Source organism: Ipomoea triloba, chromosome 1, assembly GCF_003576645.1.
Source record: "Ipomoea triloba cultivar NCNSP0323 chromosome 1, ASM357664v1".
Lineage (NCBI taxonomy): Eukaryota > Viridiplantae > Streptophyta > Magnoliopsida > Solanales > Convolvulaceae > Ipomoea > Ipomoea triloba.
This window is the reverse complement of record NC_044916.1, coordinates 4142307-4155664: the sequence shown is the minus strand read 5'-3', so window position 1 is coordinate 4155664 and position 13358 is coordinate 4142307. Positions and strand designations below refer to the sequence as shown.

At 34.4% G+C, this 13358-nt stretch overlaps 2 protein-coding genes across 2 annotated transcripts; one reads left to right on the top strand and one right to left on the bottom strand.

Annotated features, from left to right (window-relative positions):
- The first annotated feature begins 847 nt into the window (after nt 1–847).
- Nucleotides 848–3862, top strand: LOC116030514 (magnesium-chelatase subunit ChlI, chloroplastic). The gene is made up of 3 exons (XM_031272778.1): nt 848–1060; nt 1185–1303; nt 2502–3862. The coding sequence occupies exons 1-3, from the start codon at nt 946–948 to the stop codon at nt 3549–3551; spliced, it is 1284 nt and encodes a 427-aa protein (XP_031128638.1). The 5' UTR covers nt 848–945; the 3' UTR covers nt 3552–3862.
- Nucleotides 3863–4033: 171 nt separating this feature from the next.
- LOC116001146 (nudix hydrolase 15, mitochondrial-like) lies at nt 4034–6987 on the bottom strand. The gene is made up of 4 exons (XM_031241038.1): nt 6514–6987; nt 5471–5613; nt 4997–5116; nt 4034–4912 (listed from the first exon to the last, which is right to left on the bottom strand). Exons 1-4 carry the CDS (start codon nt 6944–6946, stop codon nt 4688–4690), a joined length of 921 nt encoding a protein of 306 aa, XP_031096898.1. The 5' UTR covers nt 6947–6987; the 3' UTR covers nt 4034–4687.
- Nucleotides 6988–13358: the final 6371 nt, after the last annotated feature.

Genomic DNA, 13358 nt, shown 5'->3' with positions numbered 1-13358 from the left:
AAATTTAGTAAAATTGCTTTAAAATTTATTTTCAATTAATTCAATTAATTAATTAAATTAATTGGAATTTACATAAAGAGTACTACATTTAAGTATATATTACGCTAAATAATTAATTTAATCAAAATGAAATGGGCTAGAGTTTATATTTTGGTTAATTAAGTGAACACTACATTTTTAACCGAATTAATTAATAACATAATTTTTTTCGTTTCAAATTATTCACTCCACAAAAATTAATTCGATTAATTAAGAGACCTGTTTTTTAATACAACTTAGAAAAACAAAAACTACGCCACACCTATAATGTCCTAAAAAAAAAGGATATGCTTAATTCCCCTAACATAATACAAATGACTTTAAAATCATAAATCATATAATCTACAGAACCGACCACAGCTATGCCACTTGACCACAAGACCTTTGGCATTCAAAAAGATACTTGTATGATTAGATCATCGAATATTTTGATACAACAAATATAAAATGTCTAAAAAATTTTAAAATCTATGTATGAAATATCTTTGATGCTTATCACAATTTATTATGTCATTTAAAATGGTGAAATATTTTTAAAAATATAATTTTGGAAAAACTTTTTAGCTAGATGCCTAGATGGGGTTCTACTCAAGATCCCATCCATTGAATTCAAACCCCATTATAACTAACATGCGCGAATCGCATTGGATTATAGCCAAAAGTACAATTATAATTACCTAAAATTCTGAAAATCCGATAAAGAACTATTTAAAAAAAAAAAAAAAAAAAAAGATTTGATGGAAAAATTGGAAATCTATCTTCTTATCCTGAGTACCCCAAAAGGCCAAAACCCATCACAGACTGGAACCAATAGTCCTCTAAACACTCAATGCCAAGTCGCTTTGCTCAACACCAAACACTCATTCTTTAAAACCTTCACTCACTGAAACCAGTCATTCTTTAGCTATGGCTACTCTTCTTGGAGGAACTTCCTCCTCTACACTGGCAATTCTTGCTTCTAAACCTTTTTTGTCTTCTCACCCCTCCAAGTCCTCCATCTTCTCCCTCTCCCCTTCATCAGGTATGTGTGAAAAAGCCCATTTCTTGGATCTTCTTGATGCGTGCTGTGCCTTTTTGTTGCCCTGGGTATTTGGGGATTTGCTGTGATTTTAATGGGTTTTTGTTTATCTTTGGATTGAGTGCAGGGTTGAGTGTGGGGAAGAAGTTCTATGGAGGGATTGGGTTGCGAGTGAACAAGGGGAGGCCTCAATTCCATGTCTCAATTTCAAATGTTGCCACTGAAGCTACCCCTGCTCAAGAACGGGTATCAATCTTTTCTTGATATGGGTGTCCCTGTTTATGATCATTTTATGTGCCTTTTGCTACACAATGCTGACAATTTTATGAATTGCAATTCACTTTTTTTTTTCTTGAAAAGAATTGCAATTCACTTGGTCTGCCTTGCAAGGTGGACTCGGGTCCAAAATTCAGCTGTTATGATAAATGAAGTGGGGTTTCATTTTTCAAAAACTGTGCGGAATGCGTTTCTGAACATTAAGCTTTGAGTTTCGAAACATAGTACTATTTTATGAACATTAAGCTTTGAGTATATGAGCATATAGTGTCTAGTTTCTTAACATTAAATTTTGAGTTGTTGATGAATATGTAACAGAGTGAATGCTATAGTATCTAATTTATGAACATTAATCTTTGAGTTTTTGAACATATATTGTCTAGTTTCTGAATATTAAGCTAAGCTTTGAGTTTCTGAACATATAGTGTTGAGTTTCTGAACAACGATTAATGGACCTTGGTCCAAAACGAAGGCGTTTCAGCTGTCATGATTAATGGGGGTGCCGTTTCATTTTCCAAAAACTACGTCGAACGTGTTTCTTAACATTAAGTTTTGAGTTTTTGAACGTATAATGTTTAGTTTAACATTAAGCTTTGAGTTTCTGAACATGTAACAGAGTGAATGCTGTAGTATCTAATTTATGAACATTAAACTTTGAGTTTATGAATATATATATATAGTGTCTAGTTTCTGAACATTAAGCTAAGCTTTGAGTTTCTAAACGCATAGTGTCTAATTTCTGAACATTAAGCTTTGAGTTTCTGAACATATAAATGGTTAACACCGCTAACGGTGTAAAGGAAAAAAGAAGATAAAAAAACAGGAATTTTGACATAAACGACCTTGTTTTGGACCAAGGTCCACCTTTCCACGATATGATTTGTGTCAACTTGGCTACTAGGCTTCAGAGGTTGCTTTTAAATTGTGATTCCTTTGAGTTTAATTAACTAAAGGAACTAGTTTTAGTTGGTGTTATTGCTCACAAATTTGAAGGATAAGAAATGCTTATTCTGTTTGCTTGAAATGTTGAGGTATTTCTTTGCAATGCCTATTTCTAATGGATAAGGAGAGTAATTCTGAAAAACTGGGATCTTGGTTTAGTTTGTATCCAACTTGATGCTAGATTTGTATGTTCTTATATGAAGTTTGTATCTTTCTGAAATCACAGGCTAAGAAGCTTGCAGCGAGTGAAAGCAGGCCAGTTTATCCCTTTTCTGCTATAGTAGGACAAGATGAGATGAAATTATGTCTTTTGCTCAATGTGATTGATCCAAAGATTGGAGGTGTAATGATTATGGGTGATAGGGGAACTGGGAAGTCCACTACGGTTCGATCGTTGGTAGATTTACTTCCTGAAATCAAAGTAGTTGCTGGTGATCCGTTCAATTCGGATCCAGATGATCCGGAGGTAATGAGTGTGGAAATCCGAGAGAAGATTACGACGGGTGAAGACCTTCCCGTGGTGCTGACCAAAATCAACATGGTTGACCTGCCACTAGGTGCTACCGAGGATAGGGTATGTGGGACAATCGACATTGAGAAGGCTCTCACTGAGGGTGTAAAAGCTTTTGAGCCCGGGCTTCTTGCGAAAGCTAATAGAGGAATTCTTTATGTCGATGAGGTCAATCTGTTGGACGACCATTTAGTGGATGTGCTTTTGGATTCTGCTGCCTCGGGATGGAACACGGTTGAAAGAGAGGGAATCTCGATTTCACATCCTGCTCGGTTTATTCTTATTGGCTCTGGAAATCCCGAGGAAGGAGAGCTTAGGCCACAGCTTCTCGACAGGTTTGGAATGCATGCGCAAGTGGGAACAGTCCGGGACGCAGAACTGCGAGTAAAGATCGTCGAGGAGAGAGCTCGCTTTGATAAAAATCCCAAGGAATTCCGGGAGTCTTACAAGGCCGAGCAAGAGAAGCTCCAGAACCAAATTGCCTCAGCTAGGAACTCCCTTTCTTCTGTTACAATCGACCATGATCTCCGCGTCAAAATCTCCAAGGTCTGCGCTGAATTGAACGTTGACGGATTGAGGGGTGACATAGTCACGAACCGGGCTGCAAGAGCATTGGCTTCGCTGAAAGGAAGAAACGAAGTAACTTCTGAGGATATTGCAACTGTAATCCCTAACTGCTTGAGACACAGACTCCGTAAAGATCCATTGGAGTCCATCGACTCAGGGCTACTTGTCATCGAGAAATTTTACGAGGTTTTTAGTTGAGGAACAGGTTTTGGACGACATTAAGATCTATCGTTTCATTTCATTACATTTACAATTGCATTTTGATGCGCTATTATTGCACTTAGTATCTATTTTGTCAAGTTTGCATTATCTGATTTCCAAGCAGGCCAAATGACAAGGCTGCTGGATTTGGCCTTTAGGCATATTAGTGAATAGTGATCAATGAGGTAAAACAATACCCCCCACCCCACCCAATTACATTGTTCATTGTTACATAACATATCAAAGTTTTAGCCTCTTCTGTATTGTGAAATTCTGAAGTCCATATTGATCATATTCCGTTTTTTTTCTGTTGTTTTCTTTCACCATATGCACCTTATGGCTCATTTCTATGGTTTCTAACTTCTAAGTTGCACAGAAATATTGGATTCTTGTTTGGCAATTGTCTACAAGAACTTCTAGACAAATTAGTTTTTTTTTTTTTTTGGACACAATTTGCATCTAAAAAAGCTGTTCTGAGATTTAGGAAATAATCATCCATGATCAGATTAACATTGTTGCTGCTATATTGCAGACAAAGATTTAATGTCACATAAACATAGAGTGCATAATATGAGTCACAAGATACAACTAAATACACTGGCAAAATAAATTTACTATGTAAACTATAATCCCATATCTAAGAATTCAAATGGTGCCATAAATGATGCCGAAATTTCCATTTGGAGCGAGCCACAGCACTCGAGAAGAGCTTTGTCACCTCATTTGGAGATTTGCTGACCTGATGGAAAGTTCGAAGCTTTCAGAAAGGCGCAATAACTTTCGGAGAACGCAACTCCAGCAAGCCCGGAAGGGTTTCGTTCAAAGTTCAGTTCTTTATCTCAACCTTCTTCAAGACTCCAACTACATTTTCTGAAGCAGAAACTCCTCCAAAGCTCGGTTCTACTTCTGAGCCCAGTTCATCAAGATTCCCGCTATACTTTCTGAAGCAGAAACTCCGTTGAAGGTCTTCAATATCTAAGAGTCATGTTTTGCTTATTTTGGAAAGAGTTTATTCAACATCAGATCAACTATCCTGTCTATCCATAAACAGTACATATAAAATCCAATCGGCAACAAGTGTTAGTCTAATTTATTGCTTATACTGGATTAGAGTCGCATGGCATTAGTTTAATTCAAGTCATTGTCGTATCCTTGTCTGCAAACTTAGGAACCTGGAACTTAGGATTTTGCTCGGTAAAAGCAGGCGGCCTCTGGTACACAACCGATGCAGCTCTAATCAAGATCCCGGCCGTTAGACCCCAAATCAAATACTTCTTGTCACCAATCTCATAGTCAAAAAAGTGAAGTAAATAGTTGTGCCCCATCCACTCTCTTTCTTCTGATCTTCTGTTTTCGTCCTGTTCACGACATTCTACCGTAAAACATGGGAGGAAACTATATGTTTAAGTGCAAAAAAAGGGAAGTATTGACAAACATGAAACCTTGAGAAACATTTCTAATGGAGCATCAAAAACCGCTTCTACTTCAGCAGGATTAGGCGTGGGATTGAATTCCTTCTTATTGGTGAGTATTCCGATAACAGGAATTACTCTGAGAAGGTGCTGCAAAAATAACAAAAATATCACCAATGGTACGATATGAATCCATATGAAACTCCAAATTTCAATTAGAAAGTATAATTAACCACTGAAGTACCTACACCAGTTTATCTAGCGATTGCAACAAAATAAACCAACGAGAAACGTCAATTGTATACTACACTAAGGGTTTTTATGCACAAAATATGAGTTGTCCAAAAAACCAAGGATTATTCAATGAGTTTCTTAACGAGAATGTGAATATACCAGAAGAAATACCTTGCACAACATTTTGGCTAAGATAGAGTGCTGTTTCAAGTGATTAATCTAGCGACTCAACTTTAGATTTGAATAGGGGGTGGATGCATAGTTGCATACCTTAGACAAGAACGGCTCGAGGTAAGTCACAACATTCACGAGTGAAGGATCCAGTCCGATTTCCTCCTTTGCTTCCCTTGTGGCGGTCCCAGCATCACTCGCATCTCCTTCTTCTGCCTTCCCTCCCGGCAATGCAACTTCACCTGCATGACAAGGAAGCGAAGAAATGTTATTCTAAACAAAGAAATTATTAGAGAAATCAACAACGAAGACAATATAGACCAATGAAGATCCACTTTTCACAAATCAAATCAACACTAATATGAGTTGATTTCACAAATGAACAGCACGAAATGAAACCTTAAACGCTACCATAGTAAAATTCACGCACAATAACAAGCAGCATAACAAATTTGTTTATACAAACAAAGTTTCTATAGCATCTTTTCAGCCAATTTGGTCAGACAAGCAAACAAAGCAACATCAATTAATATACACCATAACTCATCAAAATGCAACCAAGGCCATATAGCATACAACATCATTGTCAACAACATCATAATCGTCGGCATACAACAGTCTAACCTCACTCGTTGATGGCTCGAGAGCTCAAACAACAATCTTCTTGGCTAATCAAGGCAATGTCAAGGCCATAATCATCACTCACAATTGAAAGAGTTCACCTTCAGGCTATTGAGCATATAATATATAAACATAAATGTGCTATCAGTTTTTAGTTAAGATGGAACACATGCTTCAATTTGGTATCAGAGCCAACCCCATAACGAAGACGTGAGGGGGGCTTGACTCTTGAGCATATAATATATAAGCAGTCCAACTATTTTAGTTGAAATGAAGCACATTTCAATTCAGGCTTAATAAAATCACCAAACTAACTAGCAACAATTACACATTACCCACCACTGTAACTTCTACAAATCAGACAAAGTTTCCAAGAATTCTTGCAATTATCATCAAACTTTTAAAATTTCTTAAATGGATCAAACCCCTTGAAGGAAACTACCACAGGGCCAAACAAAGCCCCAAAATTGACCACAAAACACAATCACACACTGCTATCTATCCAACCAAGATTGACTGACCAGAGTGGGAGGAGAGATTGGAAGCCCTCTTGGTGAGAATAACACGAAACTCCCCAGAATCCCCTTCAAAGAGGCAGATCAAGACAGCAGCTCTCTTGGGTTTGAACCTCTCAGGCTGGTTGCTAACTGGGGTCACAGATTCTTGAAATCCCAAAAGGGAAACCACCTTCCCTGAGCTCTCCTCCACATCGCTATCTTCCCCCGGCGGCGGAGGAGCCTTGTAGAGACGCAACTGCCTGGCCAAGGACAGAAGCCTGTGTGAAGTCCCGCGGATTTTCTTCTTGGAAGCGGATGATGAGGAATCCATGAGGGGCTTGGGGAGTGGAACCGACAGAGAAAAGGAAGAGGATGAAACCCTTCGTAGGACTGAAAGCATCTCACGATTAGGATCAGAATCAAGCACTGGTAGGGAAGGGATTTTGCATAATTGCATTCATTGGGCATTGATCATACTCCGTACTATGCTCTTTTCATACCAAGAACTAATCAATTTCTCGTTTTCTTTCCATTGGATGTATACGTCATATACGTGTATATTGCAGGGTAATTTTTATTATTTTTACTTTTTTGCTATTTTAATATTTTAATAGATGATGCCAAAGAGCTTGTGGTCCAGTGACACCCGATTGATCTCTACATGGGAGAGTGGGTTCACCTCTCAGTAAAAGGCAATATGGGTTAATGAAAACAAACGGTCGTTAACTTCTCTTCATTTTATATACATGTTTCCCTTTCAAACTATATGTAAAATTGTTATTCAGTTCCCTTTCAGCATAACTACAATATCATTTCGATATAAATACAGTTTCATTGGACAATATATACTCAAATATGTGAAACTGTTATTCAGTTTCATTTTGTATACACTGCAGTTACTTCAACACAACTAAAGTTTCATTTCGATATAACTACAGTTTGATTTGATAATATAAAAACAAATGTGAGGCAGTATCTTTTGAGATGAACTGTAGTATCCTTTATGGAGCTCCATTAAGACTTATGGCAGCCGTTTCTTTTACTTAATGAAACGATAGCATTTTGTGACCATGATCCACAATGCATTGTGGACCATGGTCCACCGTATAATGACCCGTGTAACAGTCGGTTTGGTTTGCTGGAAAATATTTGAAAAGGAATGAAATTTAAATTTCATGGAAAATAAATTATTGAGAAAATAGATTCCATTATTTGGTTGATAGAAAAGAAATTACTGGGAATATGAATTCCATTGTTTGATTAGATTTGGAATGGTAAGGAATTATGAATATAAAGGCTAATATGTCCTTAATAATAATAGTTATAATATAGAGTTAATACCACAAATGGTCCTCTGACTATTGGCGTAGTACTCCTTTTAGCTCTCGACTTTCAATTTGATCACAAATGGTCCTCTGACTTTCATTGTTTTTACCACAAATAGTCTTCTGTTAAAATTTCTGTTAAATATGTGTTTAATCCAGGGGTATTATCATCAAATTGATAAATATAATGGTCATAAAATAAAATTGTTTAGAATTTTCACCAACAAGCATATTTGAAACAATTAACAAATATAAATACTCCTAAATAAAAAGACAATACACCTTATTCTCGTAATTATGCGTACAAAATGAAGATTTAATATTAGGGCTATCTGTTTTAATTTAACCAACAGATTAAAATGGAAGAAATTTTTTTCAAAAACCTTGCTTCCATCATTTCCATGGTTGTTCATACATGGCCGATTAATAGATTTCACTCTTCATTATTCAATCAAACATTTTGTTTGGGACATAACTGAAGGCCGTCACCGTTGAATTAATATAATTAATCAAGTAAAAAAAAATGAACATTAATCATGAATTTTTATTTAATTTGTTCATTTATGTAATTTGTCGCGTCCATTTTGTTTTTATATTTACTAAATTAATGTTTATTAATGTTTGAAATTAATTATGTTGTCATATAATTCTAAAAAGAAGTAATCATAATAATATTAATCAATTTGACGATATTACCCATAGATTTAACACCTATTTAACATAAATTTTAAAAGAAGACTATTTGTGGTCAAAAATGAAAGTCAGAGGACCATTTGTGGTCGACTTGAAAGTCAGTGACTAAAAAGAGTACTAGCCCAATAGTCAGAAGACCATTTGTGGTATTAACTCTATAATATATATACATGTGTAATTAAGAAACTTTTTTTTAGGGTAAAATATTCCAACTATGTTATATTTTCTTCCCAAGTCCTATGAAAAACAAAATGCCAACATTTTGCTGAGATTTTGTTTTCCTTCACTTTCAGGAATTTCTTTTTCAATGGAAAATATTTTCCATCCAACCAAAGAACATAAAACAACATTTTCCTTCACTTCTAGGAAAATATTTTCCATCCACCCAACCAAACACCTCCTAAGTGAAAACAGTTTTCGGTAAACTCATCGTGTTTTTATTTGACAAACATTAATTTTTGTTTGTTTATTAAAGTAAACGAACATATACGAACAAAGTTTAGAACTCGTTTAATAAATGAATATAGTTTGAACATTTGTAATTTTGTATGTTCGTTTGCTAAGATCAGCTAGTGAACAAGCTTGTTTATTGTTCATTTAATAATATTCATGAACAAACTCGTTTAGTGTTTATTTAGTAATTTTCACGAATATGCTCATTTTTTATTTTGATATTATATTTTTTTTGACTTATTTGCATGTATTATTTTTATAGTTGTTATATTGTTTGTTTGGTTATTGTGTGTGAACATAAACCATTTTTTGTTTATAAACAAATTATAATCATGAACATGTACATGTGTTTGTTTGTTTAGCTATGACCAAAGTTGTTTGGTTGTTCATGAACATAGTTAATTGACCAAACAAGCGAACATGTTCACAAACGTTAACAAACACTAACAAGCGGTTAACAAATTAACACAAACAAAATTTTTAAAAAGCTTAACAAATAAACACGAACACTAATATTTAAGAAATTTATGGTCAGATATAAAATAATAATAATAATAATAATAATAATAATAATAATAATAATAATAATAATACATTTGAAAATAAAGTTCATTAGCATACTGGATGTTTGGATACGGCGCAAAATCATTTTGGGCTCGCAAAAAAATGAGAGAGCATACTATGGGCTATGGCATTCGAGGTCCATTGGCTAAGAAAGTTCAAATTATAAGTGGTAAGATATATAGACGCAAATTTTAGTGGATCATGATCTAAAACAGTGCAGTTCTTTTAATGAAAAAAAAAGGTACCCGTTTTGTACCATTTCATGTCGTTCCACACTTCCATGTATATAGCTTTGTTTGTATAACATATTTAGTTTCTTTTTATATACACTGCACTTTCATTTCAACACAATTACAATTTCATTTCGATATAACTATAGTTTCATTCGACATTATACATTCAAATATGTGAAATTGTTGTTCAATTTCATTTTATATGCAATGTAGTTTCATTACAACACAACTACAGTTTTATTTCAATTCAATTACAGTTTCATTTGATAATATAAAAATAATATGTGAGACAGTTTCATTTTAGATACACTGTAGTTTCATTTGGTAATTAACACATCAAAAATACGGGCTCCGTTAAGATAGCGGCGGCCGTTACTTTAATTAATGAAATGACGTTGTTTTTAGAGCATGGTCCACAAAGTTTGTGGACCATGGTCCACGATCTAACGATATAGAAGGGTGAATGGAATGACAAATTATGAATTTCAATGTAAAAAAATGTGATATTAACACCTTTGGGAGAGAGTTGTTCACTACAATAATTATTATTATTATTATTAAATGATAGATGAATATAGGAGAGTCACTACATGTCATCTGAACACAAGGTGTTTGGCTTATTATTATTATTATTATTATTATTATTATTATTATTATTATTGTTGTTGTTGTTGCTGTTGTTGTTATTATTATACTGTACTGTTTTCTTGTAGCCAGTATAGTGTATTCTGTCCACCCTCTCTAATGGAAGAAAGCTTCCAAATTTATTGGTGCCCCACTCCTTCTGAATTTATTTTTTTTTAAAAAAAACAAATAAATATATTCTCAGTTTCTCACCTAGGGCATCTCCAATGTATGAGGAAATTCCTCCATGTAAACAAAAAGATTATGTAAAAAGCAAAGAGATACAATAATGTTTTAAAAAACACAGCATGCGCAACACCCATTGGGTACAGGAAAGTGACAAACAAACAATTCTACTTTTTCATTAATTTTTTTAACCCAATTCTTTCGATTTCGTTATCCTATATCCCATTAACCAGTTTCAAGACTCAATGAGGTAAGTCTTAAGTTGTCAATCAAATGATTCTAGATACCTCTACTACTTGTACATTTATGCACACAAGAGGTCTTCACCATCACTAATTAGTCTAAGTATTCCATGACGACTCCTTAGGTTGACTGAACAACTCAAACCCCTACCTAATTACTGGAATTAAGACTAAACGTAAATTAGTCGACCATATGAGATCAGACCTAAACTTTATTTTCTTTTTTAGCACGGGAGATGCCTAACAATCTGCAGTATAGTAGATAGCTAGTGTCAAATTCACACAGAAGATGGAGAATAAAACCAAGAAAAAGGAACAGTAGAATTGAAGGTGAAGTAGCTCATCAATGCAAGCCAAGAGAGTAATTTTATTCAGTGGATTTGCACACGCACAAACAAATTCATTCTGAAACGTGAAGTGATTTGACTGCAGAAAACATCAAGACATGACTTGTGACAACCTTCTCTGTTTACTGGGCCACCAATTCCCGTGAAAGATTCGTTACCATTTTAACTTGTTTTTTTTTTTTTTTTGAGAAAACCATTTTAACTTGTTTGTACTCCAATCTTCTAAATCCATTGCAGAGTTGATGATCACAAAGAATAAATCTTGTATAACCGCATCTTACGAGATAAACTCCGACTATTAACCTTAGCTGGTATAAATTGGCTCAAATCAAGAAAGCCAGTAGGGTGCTTCCATTGACATTCACTTATAATTTTGTAGTTATCGAGTCAACAGTCTAATCAACTTAATTGTTGTTACTCTCAACATGAAATATTTTTAATATTATATATCATAGGTTGAAAAAATCGCTAGGTCTCGGGCGTTCGACGAGGGCCTAGCGCCTAAGACGCCTAGGCATGGATTAATCAGTGCCTAGGCGCTACTGTATTTTTTATTTTTTTTTAATTTTAAAAAAAATTTGTTTAAGTATTTTCAATTTTTAAAGACTAATAATTATAAATTATATAATACTTTAATAGTTAATACTAAAATATTAAATATTAACCTAAAAAATATCTAGAGTTTGTACAATATAATTTAGGGTTATTTCGCTCAAAACGATGTTATTTTGAGTTAAATAACCCATTTAAATGAAGAATAATAGTTAATTGGACGACTAGGCGGCCTAATCGATGCCTAGGAGGTCTAGTCGGCTACTAGGAAGCCTAGGCGATCAGCGCCTAAGCGGCCTAGGCGGTCGCCTAACTGGCCAGCAACCTAGACCACAATTTAAGGTGATACGCTAGGCAGTCGACTGGCGGCGGCGCCTAGCGCCTAGGCGGGATTTTTGCGACACTGTATATAGAAGTCTAATAATACAATATGATGGTGTATGATCATCTTGTATGATTGACTACAATATATTGTATGTATATATTAGGGAAAATTAAATTTGAAATCACGTGGTTACCAAACTAATTCTAGCAAAAAGCCCAAAAATACCCATTCAATTTATATTATTAACAGGTGTAAAATTGGAGAACAAACTTAAGGTTAACGTAAAAGAATCCTAACTAATCCCTGAGATCCTCTATTTATACTTAAAAGGGGTCTTCACCGGTATAAATGATAGTAATAAATAATATATATGAGTTTTACTATAGGGTCTTCCTTATTCTATTTTATAGATTTCTCTCTGATGTGGTAATCATTGTTGAGTAATTTTCATTAGATCACGTGTGCATGCGGATTGTTTTTTATGAGCTCCAAGCAACACGTGTCATATATTTTTTTTTATGAGTGACGCGGAGATTCAATCATTTGAATCTATGACCTTTGACATAAAGTTGACTTTAATATCAATTGAAGCATGTGTTTCATCTCAACTAAAAGTTAAGCCTAAGCTGATTGATGGTTAAATTATACATTTATGTTTACATATTATATACCATACTCAACTAACATGGATGATGAAGTAAAGTTATGAGTAAACTTTGGGAATTTGTATAATATTTTCCATAATGTACAACATTAATTCCTAGATAAATTAAGTCAACTTTTGTTGGAAGTAAACTAGATAGGATTAGTGAGGGTGGAATTGAAGATGGAGAGAGAATTGAAGCACAAGTGTATACTAAAGGCTAGCTAGTAAGAAAAGGTGATAAAAGAAAGGCTACATTAACCATAAATAATAAAGGAATCACGTGTAAAGATAGAGGAGCAAAAGTTGACGAAATGAACTAATGAAGCTCAGCTCATAGCGCATGCACGCAAGACGAGCTAGAAATCCATATAAGTTAAACCCCAATTAATTGCCCAACTACTCTTCTAGTCTTGCCTATGTGTTTCTGCAATTCTGCCCTCACGCTTTTGTTTACATTCTATTAATGGAATGTCAAACATTATTTTATGATCCAAAAAAAAAAAAAAAGAAGAAATATTATAGTAACGGCCAATGACCTTCTGGTCTAGTGACACCTGGTTGCACCCCGTATGGAAGGGGTGAGTTCGAGCCTTGTTATAGTAGGTGTTATATATATATATATATATATATATATATATATATATATATATATATATATATATATATATATATATATATA

Coding starts and splice junctions, on each gene's coding strand:
- LOC116030514 (XM_031272778.1), top strand. CDS start 946: ATGGCTACTCTTCTTGGAGGAACTTCCTCCTCTACACTGGCAATTCTT. Junction 1,061..1,184: donor CTCCCTCTCCCCTTCATCAG/GTATGTGTGAAA, acceptor GATTGAGTGCAG/GGTTGAGTGTGGGGAAGAAG. Junction 1,304..2,501: donor CTACCCCTGCTCAAGAACGG/GTATCAATCTTT, acceptor CTGAAATCACAG/GCTAAGAAGCTTGCAGCGAG.
- LOC116001146 (XM_031241038.1), bottom strand. CDS start 6,946: ATGCAATTATGCAAAATCCCTTCCCTACCAGTGCTTGATTCTGATCCT. Junction 5,614..6,513: donor CAATCTCTCCTCCCACTCTG/GTCAGTCAATCT, acceptor CTTGTCATGCAG/GTGAAGTTGCATTGCCGGGA. Junction 4,913..4,996: donor CATTAGAAATGTTTCTCAAG/GTTTCATGTTTG, acceptor TGTCGTGAACAG/GACGAAAACAGAAGATCAGA.